Raw genomic sequence first — 15,767 nt, 5'->3', positions numbered from 1 at the left:
CATATGCCCATATGGCTGATTTAAAGGCTTTCGTTCCTTTGAATTGAAACAGAAACTTAGTCAGAGCATGATCGTGAAGCAGTGAGACAAGTTATTCTTATATGACAAGGTCAGTCGTGAATTATGACAGGAAGGAAAGTGAAAACTTAAATGTGTGAGTGTGAAGCAGAGGAATCAAATGTAGGACATAAGAATGAAAGCGGACAAATCTGTCTGTGTAGGCTATTAAAAATAAAAACAGACTAGTGTGGGTGTATCAGAGAAGAAAAGAAAACAAAAAAGTGAGAAAAATAAAAGGGTTGAGAGAGAGAGACCCCTACTGTTCTTTATCGTGCTCTCGCGTTTTTTGAGCCACTGAATGAAAACAAACCACAGTGGGTTTCTTACTTAACTCTCACTTAACAAAATCAGTAATACCCAATGTGACTCAGCGAATATTAGGACCCTATTTAATAGTAAATATACACACTAGAGCAGTTCCGTTTGGAAACCCCGAATGAATGAGAATGACATTTGAATTCTTTATTTGTTTTTCTAACATTTACTGACGGTAAGTGCTTCTGTAAATAAACATATTTATCTTCGCGCCATTACAGTGCGTTTGCCAGCGTGTTTGTTACGCGTTCATTATAGGCTCGGTGTTGTTTTAAACGCCTCGCTGTCAAATGGCCGAGCAATAAAAGCAGTAAATTCAGAGGATAATCACCGGCCGAGAGCTACTTGCAGGTGCAGCTTCTGTTTTTCCCAGTGAAGGGTCGTATTACTCGACGAACTCTTGTATTTAAAAGTTAAAAGTTTCTTCATTTGCACATTGCACAATGATAATAATAAATAAATTCTAAGTCTAAAAAATGCAATTAACTTACATGGTTGTCATTTCAATATTTAAACATGTAAAGCAGCAATTAAACTTACTTTTTTTACAGTACATCTGATAGAGACAAAAGCAAAGTAGAATAGGAATTAATAGGAAACAATCTTGCAACAAGAAACATACAAACGACATGAAACACAATTGCAGTATTTCATCAGCAACAATAATAGGCCTATAACACGAGGAATAATAAACTAATTAAATCATTAATACAATATATCGTAATAAAATATATTAGAAATTATAAATACAGTCAAACCAAAAATTATTCAGAGACCAGGTATATTTTTTGATATTTAATTTTACTGCACAAGTTAATTTATGTAAGTGAGGATAGCAAAATAAACTGTGATATTATACCCAAAAAAATCTTCATACTGTGGTTTACCAGTAAAATTGATACAAATCTGGCACCAAAATTATTCAGAAACTTTGACCTGACCATGTTTTGCTTAAGTACTTTTTCTTTAATTGTAAATGTGACATTTTTACACTACAGACTGAACAAAATTAAGCATTGCTTGGTAAGTATTGATAGTTGTGTAAATATTGTCATACTAACAGTTGTCTACATTTTTGGTTGATTGTAATCCATTACATAGCATTTCTATCTAAGTTATATGACATTATCAAGATAAATTTGTTCTGACACAGTTTAACTCTGAGTTCTTGTCATATTTTATTAGCATTTTCTAAACTATAGAGAATAAACCGTGATAATGTGAAACATGTTGAAGGTGTCTGAATAAATTTTGTTTTAACTATACATCTATTAAACATAAAGTAGCGTTACATTACTGTGGCAGTACCATGATACGGATGGGACAAAAGGCAATACCAAGTTACTATAGAATTGAAACTCAATCTATTTACACAAAAAAGGTACAAAAGCTATCACTGAAGCATACCTTTTAGGTACTAAATATGCAGGCTTTAGGTACCCCAATGACAGCTTTTGTACCTTTTTTCCTAGGAGTGCATGGTATATGAATGCCATACTGCCATGCATGCTCCAAAAACATACCTTTTAGTATTTTTATGTGAATGCATAACTTTATTTTTCAGTTCACTTTCAAAAATAAAGTTAGCCTACAAAAGATGTAACTTTTCAAAAGGTACATGTTTGTACCTAAAGGGTCAATTTTGGTACCTTAAAGGTAGGCTACATAGGTAAGCCTACACTGTAAAAAAAAAAAAAAATCCCCAGTTTACTTAAAAATTTAAGTTTAGCAGCTGCCTTAAAATTTTAAGTTAAATTAACCTAAAACTACAAGTTATTTCAACTCACGACAATAAAATGAGTTAAAATGACTTGTACTTTTAAGTTGATTTAACTTAAAATTTTAAGGCAGCTGCTAAACTTAAGTTTATAAGTTGAAACTGGGGATTTCTTTTTACAGTGTAATAGGTACAAAAGTGTACCTTTTGAAAAGGTACCATCCCAGTGACAGCTTTTGTACCTTTATTTCTGAGTGTTCTTAATGCTTTTCTTTATCCCTGCATGTATTTTCATTTGTTAGCAACTAATAAGTATATAAAAAATAGTTATTTTGTACTCAAATATGATTTAGCTAGTCTGTTAAACTGTAGCTTTGGTTATTTGCATATCAGTGACCGCTCCTCCCTGATCCTATAAGAACGCGCACGCTGCTCCTGCTTCAGCTGCTCTCGCATGGAATGACTGTAAGGACGCACATCAAGAGGATCTTTACCATGTGATGAGATTGATCAACTGCTGAAACACACACATCAGGGTTTGGCGATGCAGTGTTTGCGTGGCTAGTGCTTGACAACAAGACAACGTTTCATTTTGGATACTTTCATCAAAAAAGAGATCGGAGTCCAAAGAATTTTTTCAGTGATGGCATTTGCCATGCTGCGGCCCATGGCCACTCATCTAGCGTACCCGGATGTTGCCATGATGTCTGAGGATGAGGAAAACCGCAGCGAGAGCGACGGCAGCTCGGAGCAGAGCTACGGCTGCTGTCCCAGTGAGGAGAAGCGGCGGCGGATGTCGCGCAAATCCACGGTGGGCAGTGTGGTTATTGTAAAGCAACGGAACGCAGCGAACGCGCGGGAACGCGACAGGACGCAGAGCGTCAACACTGCCTTCACAGCGTTACGGACTCTTATTCCCACCGAGCCGGTGGACAGAAAGCTGTCAAAGATTGAGACTCTGCGCTTAGCCTCCAGTTACATCTCACATCTGGCCAATGTGCTCCTGATAGGGGACGGAGGAGAGGACGCGCAGCCGTGCATCAGCGCCGTTTACAGCGCGCAAGGGGACAGTGGAGGAAAGCAGCCGCGCACCATATGTACTTTCTGCCTCAGCAGCCAGAGAAAAGGGGTAAGACTAGAGAATGTTAAAATGATGCATTTGGATATAGACACGGTCTATAGAAATAGTAATAAACATTTATCTTTGTAATAGTAAACATTTATGAATGGCAAATGGGCAGGATGTGCAAATAAACGCACCTCATAAATTGTGAAGGACCTTAATACGGGCTGTTAAAGAGAGCAATTTTAAGAATAAAGCACTATGTATACACAAATTAGATTTAAGAGCTTAAAAAAAAAAAAAAAAAACAAAACACATTGTTATTAGTTGTAATTAAGCCATATTCAATGACAGCTTTTTTAACTTTTAACATTTGATCTTCTGAAAGGCCTAATGTATTTGGACACATGTGTGCCAGATAATAATTAAAAAGAAGTTTTAAATATTCTAACTTTATTTCTACATAATAGTTTACTCAGTCCCTGTCATACATTAAAAACTTTATCAAGGCCTAAACTGCCTGCGTGAGCTGATTCCCAACATTTATAAACTCGTGACTAAAAATAAAAACAAAGTTCATGGCATCTCTAAGCGTCGAATAAAGCAAAAATGGCGTGAAAAGACAGAATTTATAGGCCATAATCACAGAAAGATAGCCTAAATCATATATTTGTGTATATATATATATATGACATGAAATTAATAACCTTTTGTTTTGTCTGTGTGTTTTCGCAGATAAAGGACGGATCTGACTGTGTCCGTATGCGGGGAATCGCTTCATTGCGTGTAACGCGCCGGTAGCAGCAGCAGCAGCGAAGATGAAGAAGATGTAGATGAAGCCGCAACTCAGGGAGCGCGAGAGGTGAGCGAGACTCCTCGCAACGGAGATTTTCAGAAGACTCGCCATTCAAAACAAGAGTTGATTTTGAGTTTTTGTACTTTTTCTCTGTGTGTTTTACTGTTTTGTATAGAGATGTGAACGTTTAAAATGCAGTGCATACATATTTGTTTTCTTTGTCGTTTTCTTTTTTGTTAAAGAGAATTTATACATTTTATACAAAAAATTGTGAAAACACCATGGTGAAATAAAATATATTTTTGCAAATTTCAAATGTCCTCTTTCAGTTATGCGTGGATGGCACATGAAAAAATAAGCACTTTTTGGAGGGATGTTTTGGGTTGAACGTTCATTTAATTTCACATTCTATTACACCAATAAATCTGTAAACCAAACGTTTTCATATTTTTTTTTTTATAGAAAAACTAAATAATGATGATGAGTAAGCACAAAATTAGGTGTGCAATGGGACGTCGTTATAACGTTTATATATGTGACCCTAGACCACAAAACCTAATTTTTCTTTTATGGCAAAAATCATTAGGATATTAGTTAAAGATCATGTTCATGAAGATATCTGATAAATTTTCTTACTGTAAATATATCAAAATGTAATTTTTGATTAGTAATATGCATTGCTAAGAATGTTTGGACAACTTGGCGATTTTCTCAATATTTAAATTTTTTTGCTCCCTCAGATTCCAGATTTTAAAATAGTTGTATCTCAGCCGAATATTGACCTATCCTAACAAACCATACATCCTAGAAAGCTTATTTATTCAGTTTTCAGATGTATAAAGATGTATTCAGATGTGTGTCCATTTTAAGAAATTATGACTGGTTTTGTAATCCAGGGTCACATATATAATAACTATAGATGATTCAGCTTCTGTAATGTGTAATTTGAACTTTATTTAAAAACTGATTTTAAACTTATTTTTGAAACTGCGCAACTGAAGTTACAAATAGTGATTTTTGTTGGCTTAATTTTTTGCTGGGTTTGTATCCTTTTCTTTGAGGGATAAACCCCAAACATGGCCAGGAAAATACAACCAAGAGCTGGAAGAGCTGTTCAGGGCTCAGGGGATTTAGGCAGAGTTTCAAATCAATCTGTCATTTGAAAATAAACATTAATTTAATTTCAGGACTGAATCGAATTGCTTCACCTTGATTTTTCATATTCTTTTATACATATCTTTCTCATTCTGTCTCCATGTGTTTTTGAGATCTGGGATGTATTAGTCACGGTAAATACTACCCTTCGGTCAGCATGGGGACCTGCCGCAGCTGTGCATCTGTGAGCTGCATAAATCACCATCGGGGTCAGTTTGGAAGGTGGGGTGGGGTAATATAGAGCAAGAGAGAGTGTAAGAGGGGGTTTGATAAAGAGAAAGCAGGGTCGAAGGTCTGGGTGAAGATTAAGCATCCAAGCTCTCGAAATGCTTGGATGAAGGTCAGAGGTTACTGTATATACAAGCTGAGTGGGTGTTTTAAAATTGCGATCAAAAAGGATCTGCAAAATTGTCAATACCCTAATATATTCTGTGAACTTTATGTAGTTCGTAAAAATAAGATTAACCCTGGGTGAACTGGATGAGAAAGGAAAACCTTAAATAACCCAGGAGACAGCAAATATGTTGTGTCAGATCTCTACTCTTTGGTTTTAAAGCGGTTGTTCCATCCCACATGCAACGATCAGACCGGAGACAGAGACATTCATTCCACTAGAGTTACGAGGAATGCATGTTTCTCCTATGAATCAGTCCACGATTGTGTTTTTTTTGTAATTGTATTTAGGATCTGCTCGGAAAATTATGGCTGTTAGGGGTCAGTCCCGGATTTATCAGAGAAAATGTGATGATTGAATTAATGACTGGGATTTAATAAATTAAAATATGTGTGTATTATAAAATATAATCATTTTTAAAAAACAGTATAAAAAGGTATCTGAATATATAATGAATAAATAGTATTTAGTCTAATCACAGGCCAGGTTTATCTGAGAAATCATGATGATTGAATTAATGATTGAGATTTAAAATATTGAAATGGGTTTTTATTATAAAATATGATAAAAAGTACAAAAGTTATCTGAATATATAATAAAATACTTATTATTTAGTCTAATCACAGCCCAGATGTATCTGAAAAATCATGATGATTCAATAATTGAGATTTAATATATTAAAATATATATTATTAATTATAATAATTAAAAAAATTATATAAAAAAGTATCTGAATAATGATAAAATGATAAATGATAAAATATTTTTTATCACAGCCCAGATTTATCTGAGATCTGAATCATTATAATTGAATTAATGATTGTGAGTTAATACATTAAATATGCGTGTATCATAAAATATGATCATTTAAAAAATAGTATAAAAAGGTATCTGAATATATAATGATAAAAGACTTATTATATGTGACCCTGGACCACAAAACCAGTCATAAGGTTAAATTTGACAAAACTGAGATTTATACATCACATGAAAGCTCAATAAATAAGCTTTCTATTGATGTATGGTTTGTTAGGATAGGACAATATTTGACTGAGATACATCTATTTGAAATCAGAAATCTGTGGATGCAAAAAAATCAAGACTGAGAAAATCACCTTTAAAGTTGTCCAAATTAGGTTCTTAACAATGCATATTACAAATCAAAAATTACATTTTGATATGTTTACAGTAAGAATTTTACAAAAAATCTTCATGGAACATGAACTTTACTTAATTTCTTAATGATTTTTGGCATAAAATAAAAATCAAAAATTTTGACCCATGTAATGTATTTTTGGCTTTTGCTACAAATATACCCCAGCGACTTAAGACTGGTTTTGTGGTCCAGGGTCACATATAGTCTAATTACAGCCTAGATTTATCTGAGAAATCAGGATGATTTAATTATTGCCTGAGATTTAATACATTAGATATGTATTTTAAAATGCCATAATTTAAAAATAATATAAGGTATCTGAATATATAATAATAAAATACTTATTTAGTCTAATCATCCAGATTTATCTAAGAAATCATTATAATTGACTTAATGATTATATGAATATATGTATTATAAAACAGAATAATTAAAAAAATAATATACAAAGGTATCTGAATATAATGATGAAATACTTATTATTTAGTCTAATCACAGCCCAGATTTATCTGAGAAATCATGATGATTGACTTAATGATTAAGATTTAAAATGAATCATCAATCATATTAAAACATGTTTGTATTATAAAGTATAATAATAATAAAAAATAATATAAAAAGGTATCTGAATATATACTTATGAAATACTTATTATTTAATCTAATCACAACCCAGATTTATCTGAGAAATTATGATAGTTGAATTAATGATTGAGGTGATTGAGAACAGCTATGCATTATTAAATATAATAATACATCAAGAGTTATCTCAGTATATATTGTTAAAATATTTATCTAATTAATGTCTCAAATATATATGAGTAAAATTAAGGATTGGTATTTCATATACTGAGATTTAATATATTTTAAAATAGATGTTAATATGCATTATAATATATTTTACAAAATGTTTAAAAACCTGTTGATAATCATCAAATTAATTATTGAGATTTAATATAATAAAATAGATATGTATTATAAAACATAATATTCATAAAAAAAGTTATGAATATATAATTGTACAGTATTTATCTAATCAAAGCCCCAAATGTATCTGAGAAATATTATTGATGATTGGGATTTGTTATGGTGAGATTTCATATTTAAAAATATATATGTATTATAATATATTTTATAAAATATAAAACAAACTGTTGATAAAAATAGTTATGTATTTTAAAATATAATCATTAAAAATATTTGTGTTATATACAGTGCATTGGAATATATTTTATTTAAAATATTTAAAAACCTGCTGACATTAAATATTTTGTAATGAAGATAAAAAAAAAATTTAACCACAAGGCTTCATGTCAGGATGTGCAATTTCTCATATTTTTGGGCTCCTAGTTGCCATGTGTGTTTTGAAGCCGTTTATATATTACATATTCATTGTTGCTTTACTGGTTAAGTTTGACTAAAAAGCCTGTAACAGACAACTTGTCCCACTATCGACTATTGGGGCATGTTGTCACAAGCATAAATGTCTGTTTAATGAACTGTACTATTCCTCCTGAACAATACTAGTGGATTATAGTGGATTATAGCCAAGACTTTGAGGTTTGTGCCTATACAAAAAATGGACTACCCTAAGAAATATTATCTGGAATTAAAAATGTGACATTTACAATTTGTAATGAAAAGATTTATATTAAATTAGAGACACATTTTCACAAGTGCACTCAGGCTGTTGAACCTCACTGTATATGTTTTATGATAATGAATTGGTTCAGCCGTGTAGCGATAGTCCTTCAATGTTTTGGCAGCTGGTTGTGTCTGAATTCCCCTCATACGTTGCCGATCCGCGGTGTCTAAAGTGTGACTGATGTCTCCCAGCCGTATGTACTGCAGCCTAATCTTCCTCTCACTGCTGTGATTTCATCATTTCACAGCAGATTCTATAGGATTAACTATGATATTTGGAGCTTCATAAATCGGGTTTGATTTGGTCTCTTTGGGTCTTTCACTTGGCTTATTAGAAGCATTTCATAACAAAACCCAACAACCTCTTTCCGCTCAGACCCCAAACTTTGACACTCGTTTACTAATGACTAAGTGGTTGCCTAGTGACTCTCGTCCCAAAAGGAAACTCCCTCCTCTGAGTTCTGGCAAAGTCTACAACCAGTGTATGGATCCAGGCACGCACACACACACACACACACACACACACACACACACACACACACACACACACACACACACACACACACACACACACACACACACACACACACACACACACACACACACACACACACATGTTGGGTTTACATGTTTTATGGGGACATTCCATAGGCGTAATGGTTTTTATACTGTACAGACCGTATTTTCTATCGCCCTAACCCTACCCTACACCTAAACCTAGCCCTCACAGGAGATTGTGCACACTTTTACTTCATCAAAAAAACTCATTGTGCATGATTTATAAGCCTGTTTCCTCATGGGGACCTGAGAAATGTCCCCACAAGGTCAAAATTTACTGGTATTCCTATCCTTGTGGGGACATTTGGTCCCCACAACGTGATGAATACCAGGTACACACATACACACACACACACACACACACACACACACACACACACACACACACACACACACACACACACACACACACACACACACACATGTATGCACACAAGTTTTGACAGACTTTGAGCAGACAGGTCAGTAAATGCTTAAAGACCTGAGGAAGACTCCCTGGTGCTTGTGTCTTTATGGAAACTCCATTGCCATTTATGAATAGACAAGAACTGTCTTTTTCCGGTGTGTGCAGTTCTGGCTCATATGTCCGATGTGAGATGGCTCCCTGAGGTTTTTGTTCTGCAGGAAGTTGTCACGGGCACACAGGAAAGCAAAACATGCATGTCCAACCCCACCGTGACTGTTTCACCGTGTCTGACACACACACACACACACACACACACACACACACACACACACACACACACACACACACACACTGACACCTCACTGCTGTTTAGCTCCACCAGCCCAGCAAATGGATGATTCCCAGACACCATAATTCACTGACAGGACTGTATCCGGCCAGCAGAGAACTCTGACCTCCATGGCAATTATATTAATATTGAAATAAAAACACTATGTGTTTCAAACGAATTCTACCTTGGGACCCTTTAAACTGCACTGAGGGTAAGTAAAAGACAGTTGATTTAGAAACCCATGGATTAGAGTTCACAGAGGAATTTAAGAACCACACACAGACTATGAGAGAATTCCATACAGTGTAAAGGTGAATATATGTTTGAAATATACTTTTGACATTATTATTTGCACAACAAAGACTTGAGTTGATAAAAGACAGCAACATGTTTAAAGTCTAGCTTTATGTCACTGTACCATGTAGAAAGTGCTAAGATGTATTATTGTATTATTCTATAATAATATTATATTATTATTATAGAATATACATTGCCCTCCAAAAGTTTTGAAACGCCCTAGAAAAGTGGGGTTTTGGACAATATTTTATTACATAAACAGTTTATACATAGAAAAAACAAGTTTTCGATTCATCCAAATATTCACCATTAGCAGCTATTACAGCTCTGAATAATCTGGGCATCCGAGCTGTTGGTTTATTCAAACATTGACTTGATAAATTACTCCAAGCCTCCTAAAGGATTGCCCAAAGATGATTCACACAATGCTAATATAGTCCAAATCCAAACTTTGCCAGAGGTGTTTCCAAACTTTTGGAGGGCAGTGTAATAATAATTATATAATTAGCAGCTTCGCTGCTTATCTTTTTGATGAATAATAATAAAAAATAATAATAAAAAATATGATTGCCAGTGTTTAGTTTTCCTTTTCCTTTTTTTTTTTTTTTTTTTCATATTTTTAAACTTATTTTTTTTATATAATTTATAAAAACTATTTTTTAAAAGCTCTCTCAATTAAATTTTTATGAGCTGCTTTTTACAAACAAATTCTCATCGCAACATACAGTTGAGGTCAAAAGTTTACATACACCTTGCAGAATCTGCAAAATGTTAATTATTTTACTAAAATAAGACGGATCATACAAAATGCATATAAAAGACATTTACATATAGTCCACAAGAGAAAATATTAGCTGAATTTATAAAAATGACCCCATTCAAAAGTTTACATACACTTGATTCTTAACACTGTGTTGATACCTGAATGATCCACAGCTGCTTTTTTTATTTAGTGATAGTTGTTCATGAGTCCCTTGTTTGTCATGAACAGTTAAACTGTCTGCTGTTCTTCAGAAAAATCCTTCAGGTCCCACAAATTCTTTTGTTTTTCAGCATTTTTGTGTATTTCAGGTCAAACAAGGGACTCATGAACTAAACAAAACAAACAAACAACAACAACAAAAACAGCTGTAAGTAACAACAATATTAGGAATCAAGTGTATGGAAACTTTTGAACGGGGTCATTTTTGTAAATTCATCTATTATTTTCTCTTGTGGACTATATGCAAATGTCTTTTATGTGAAATATTTTATACAAGGTCAGTACTAAATAAAAAATAACATGCATTTTGTATGATGATTTGTATGAACATTTAGCAGATTCTGCAATGTGTATATAAACGTTTGACCTCTGTATGTGACTGTAGTTTTGTATATGCACAAAACTATATACAGTACAGACCAAAAGTTTGGACACACCTTCTCATTCAGGTGTGTCCAAACTTCTGGTCTGTACTGTAGATATGAATTCAACTGAAAAAAACTTGTGAAAAAATATCTTTCAGGTGGTCAAATAGCAAATAGCAAATAGTGGAGCTCTGCAGCCACCTACTGGTAAAAGTTATTTGTAGTTGTTTTGTTTACTTTTAAAACTGGATTTTCCAAAAGATGGGCAAAAATCTTACACTAAACCATGTGAAATTATCCATGTCATCCCCATTAATTAAAGTTAGAAATGTGGGTCTTTTATAAAGTGAATTTTAAATAAAAAAAAGCAGTTTTTGTATAAAAACCCATTTAAAAATATTTATTTATTAATTTATATATATTTAAAAAATATCACTAACTCACTGAAAACTGCACAAATGTAGAGTAAAAACTTTAATAAACAGAAAAATATACAGTACAGACCAAAAGTTTGGACACACCTTCCCATTCATTTGAATGAGAAGGTGTGTCCAAACTTTTGGTATGTACTGTATAACTGTATATATTTTGGCAATTCAGTCAACATGCATTCTATGCTAATGACTGAAAGGGGTCATGACAGAAGAAACCAAATTTCCCTTGATCTTTTGACAGAGAAGAGGTCTTTGTATGCTTAATGCACCCTTCAAATGCAAGTCCTCATCATCTTTAAAAAAGCATTTATGTAATAACCCTTAGAAATTGGCTTGTTTGAATCCGAGGTGTCAGGTGACGTCACCTGGAGCCAGTCGTTTGCATAAACACCGCCTCCAGAGCAAGACATGAATAGTCATATTCTCACTATAGGCTCCGCCCACTGGCATTAAAGGCTGACACTTAAATATGCTGCATGCCAGTGTCGCATCGCATCAAAAGCAAATAGAAATTACAATCACTGCCACTATCTTGTCAACACTGGATACAGTATACAGATGCGCATTCGCTTTCTGACACAGTCCATGCACTTCTGTCTGTCGTCAATAGGACAAATGAAGTGAAAGAATGTTCGCTTTGATGCTTTTGGTTTAAATCTCATTCGCATCTTTGTACAGATATCAGAAGGATCCCAGTGTTTTGTTTTGTAAACGAAGCACAGTGTCATAGAGAGTTCCCAAAGAAACATTTGTTGAATGATAAAGCGGTACTAGATCTGACTGCAGCTGCATCACAAATGATAAGTAAATTATTTAATAATGCTTAGTCTGGTAATGACTGGAAATTTTATTTATGATCATGTTGTCAAAACACTGCAATAGCGGGGGGCATTAATACTGTTTCCAATGCAATGACTTTAGCCAATCTTAACAGTGGCTGATTACTGACAAGCCGTAAAGGACCTGCCCTTTTAAAAAAAATCATTTATCCACATATTTATTTATTTATTTATTTTTTTTGTGTGCACTTTATTAACATTATAACCTCAAGGAACATAAAATATAAAAAAAAAAAATCATGAAATGTCAACATGTCATGATCCCATTCAACTTTTAGGTACTATTTCTCTCAATTGTTTTAAAGGCAAAATATTAAACTCATCTCAAACATTTACAACACTTCACCCCTCAAGCTTTGAGAAGGAAGGAGGAAGCATCATTAATACGCACGCTTGCTGCCTCACATTCTCAGTCTCTCACTCACACAAACTCATTGTTTTTGTTCAGTGTTCAGGAGTCTGGAAGCGGAATTCCCCGAGTTGGGAATTGCTGGACAATGTAAACGCTCCACAGCTATCAGCGCGGAATGCCGTCAAGCAGAAGATGTGACCCTCCCAGACATGAACCGTACAGGGGTGGCGAGCTCAGGGTGAGGGGTCACTTTCGGTATCGTGCTAGCGACGCTTCCGAAAGAAAACAATCAAACAATAAGACACCCACACAGCAGGAGGGGTGCAGAAGGGAGACAGGCCATCATAATTATTATCATCAAGCATCATCAAAGTATTTTTAATAAGGACCATAACAAAACTGGGTCAGTGGAAGCAGCTCTAAGCCAAAACACAGCACAGCACACACACACAAGTCAAGGGTGAAGGTCTCAATGCCAGAATAATGTCTTTAAACTTTATGTCTTCAAGACTTCTAACATGCATATGAGCAAAATCTATTATTGCAAAACCATAGTCACGCAATTCAAAATTAATCAGAGAAAGTTTTTTGTCTTCTTAGAAAGGAATTTGTTATTGTCAAACACAACTGAAATAAACACATTATTACCATTATGTTTATTACGTCACTGGTGTGTGTCTCAGTGTGTACGAGTGCATTTTTGTACTGTGTTTTCGCATGGGAAAATCTCCCAGCTGTGGAGGCTTTGAGAGTCTGCTGTGTATTGATGGAACATTTGGGGCGTTCCTCTATGTCTGTGTGTCTGTGTGTGTGTGCAGAGGTAACGATCATCTAGAGGAAATCCTCAATCAGACGCCAGAAAGAGCGCTCTGAACAAGCTTACTGACAGAAACATGGGCCTTCACACACACACACACACACACACACACACACACACACAGCTGTGGCTGCTAACAACCTTGGGGACCTGCTGCCGACTGCACAAAACACACACCCACACAGATACATATGCACATTAATGTCTGGATAGTTGAAATGAATAATATAATACATCTCCATGACTACCAAAACATTTCTAAGAAACCTGCAAACAAGTGTAGTAGTAATGGTACTAATGCATTTGAGTTTTTTGGAGTTTATTCTTAAATTAATTCTTGCTTAATTCATTCAGTCAGTTGTCACTATGGTGGAACCTTTTCATAAAGTACTAACATGTACACTTTAGGTACTAATATGTACTTTTAAGATATTCATATGTATTTTAAGGTGCTATTGTGTACCAATTAGGAGTCAATAAGGTAGTAAATTTTAGCTTTTTGTACATAATAACAGCACTGATTGCACGGTTAATGTACTACTTAAAGGAGCAGTTCACTTTCAGAACAAAAATTTACAGATAATGTACTCACCCCTTTGTCATCCAAGATGTTCATGACTTTCTTTCTTCAGTTGTAAAGAAATTGTGTTTTTTGAAGAAAGCATTTCAGAATTTCTCTCCATATAGTGGACTTCTGTGGTGCCCCCAAGTTTAAACTTCTGAAATGAAGTTTAAATGCAGCTTCAAAGGGCTCTAAATGATCCCAGCTGAGGAACAAGTATCTTATCTAGTGAAACGATTGGTTATTTTCTAGAAACATTTAAAACTTATACTTTTAATCTCAAACGCTCGTCTTGCCGAGCTAGACAAGACGAGCATTTGAGGTTAAAAAGTATATAAATTGTAATATTTTTTAGAAAATAACCGATCATTTGGTTATATAAGACCCTTCTTTCCTCGACTGTGATCGTTTAGATGCCTTTGAAGCTGCATTTTGGAAATTCAAACTCGGGGGCACCATAGAAGCTCATTATATGGAGAGAAATCCTGAAATGTTTTCCTCAAAAAACAATTTCTTTACGACTGATGAAAGAAAGACATGAACATCTTGGATGACAAGGGGGTGAGTAGGCCTACATTATCTGTACATTTTTGTTCTGAAAGTGAACTACTCCTTCAATATGTCATTCTGCTAATTTATGCTGTCTAAAATAACAGGAAAACATGTGTGGAAGCTGCTAAATCATGTAGAGAAAGACTTAGTAAGCAGGAAAGGGTGCAACATTTTGACAAACCAAAGTTAACAGGTGGTAAAGATACATACAAGCTGTATTAATTAAGATATTAGCCTAATATTTCACCTACCTGACCGGAAATGATAAGAACAAACACAAAAGTTGTCTAAGATTCTTGCTGTGGAAATCCTGGTTCAGTTTGGCCAACCAAACTGAAAAAAAGTTAGTCTTTTGTTCCTCAGTTTATTGCACTCTTCTCCTTGATTTGTTAAAACGTTTGGCAGTCTATACTCCAAATGATTAGTACAACCCAAAACATGACAATAATTGGCCATTCCGCAGCAATAATTAGCAAAATAAGCAAGTTTTGTTCGGTTCAGTGGCATTGTTTACATTTAGTGCCGCCAATATGACCAAATGAAATGTAGTGAAAACCCTCTAGTCTTGTACTATATTATATCCATAGAACATGTTGCTAATCTTGATGGACTCATAAATGTAATCATAATTTGTATCTTACGTTATATATGACAATATCGTAAAGGATGGGGTGTTATCCTGTTGTGGTGAAGTTTGTATAAGTTACCATAATTTTATGTAAAAATATTAAGTTTAAGATTAAGTTTAATCACTACAAAACAAGTAACTAAAGTGCTAACAAAAACAAGCACAGAAAACGCAGAATAATATATATATATATATATATATATATATATATATATATATATATATATATATATATATATATATATATATATATATATATATATATATATATATATATATATATATATATATATATATATATATATATATATATATATATATATATATATATATATATATATATAT

The 15,767-nt window shown here is 33.9% G+C and overlaps 1 protein-coding gene across 1 annotated transcript; it reads left to right on the top strand.

The window, feature by feature from the left end:
* The first annotated feature begins 2,556 nt into the window (after positions 1 to 2,556).
* tcf15 (transcription factor 15) lies at positions 2,557 to 4,350 on the top strand. Its single transcript, XM_073819611.1, has 2 exons — positions 2,557 to 3,221; positions 3,891 to 4,350. Exons 1-2 carry the CDS (start codon positions 2,736 to 2,738, stop codon positions 3,954 to 3,956), a joined length of 552 nt encoding a protein of 183 aa, XP_073675712.1. The 5' UTR covers positions 2,557 to 2,735; the 3' UTR covers positions 3,957 to 4,350.
* Positions 4,351 to 15,767: the final 11,417 nt, after the last annotated feature.

This window comes from Garra rufa, chromosome 15 (genome assembly GCF_049309525.1).
Source record: "Garra rufa chromosome 15, GarRuf1.0, whole genome shotgun sequence".
Taxonomy (NCBI): Eukaryota; Metazoa; Chordata; class Actinopteri; order Cypriniformes; family Cyprinidae; genus Garra; species Garra rufa.
This window is presented reverse-complemented; position numbering and strand designations above follow the sequence as displayed.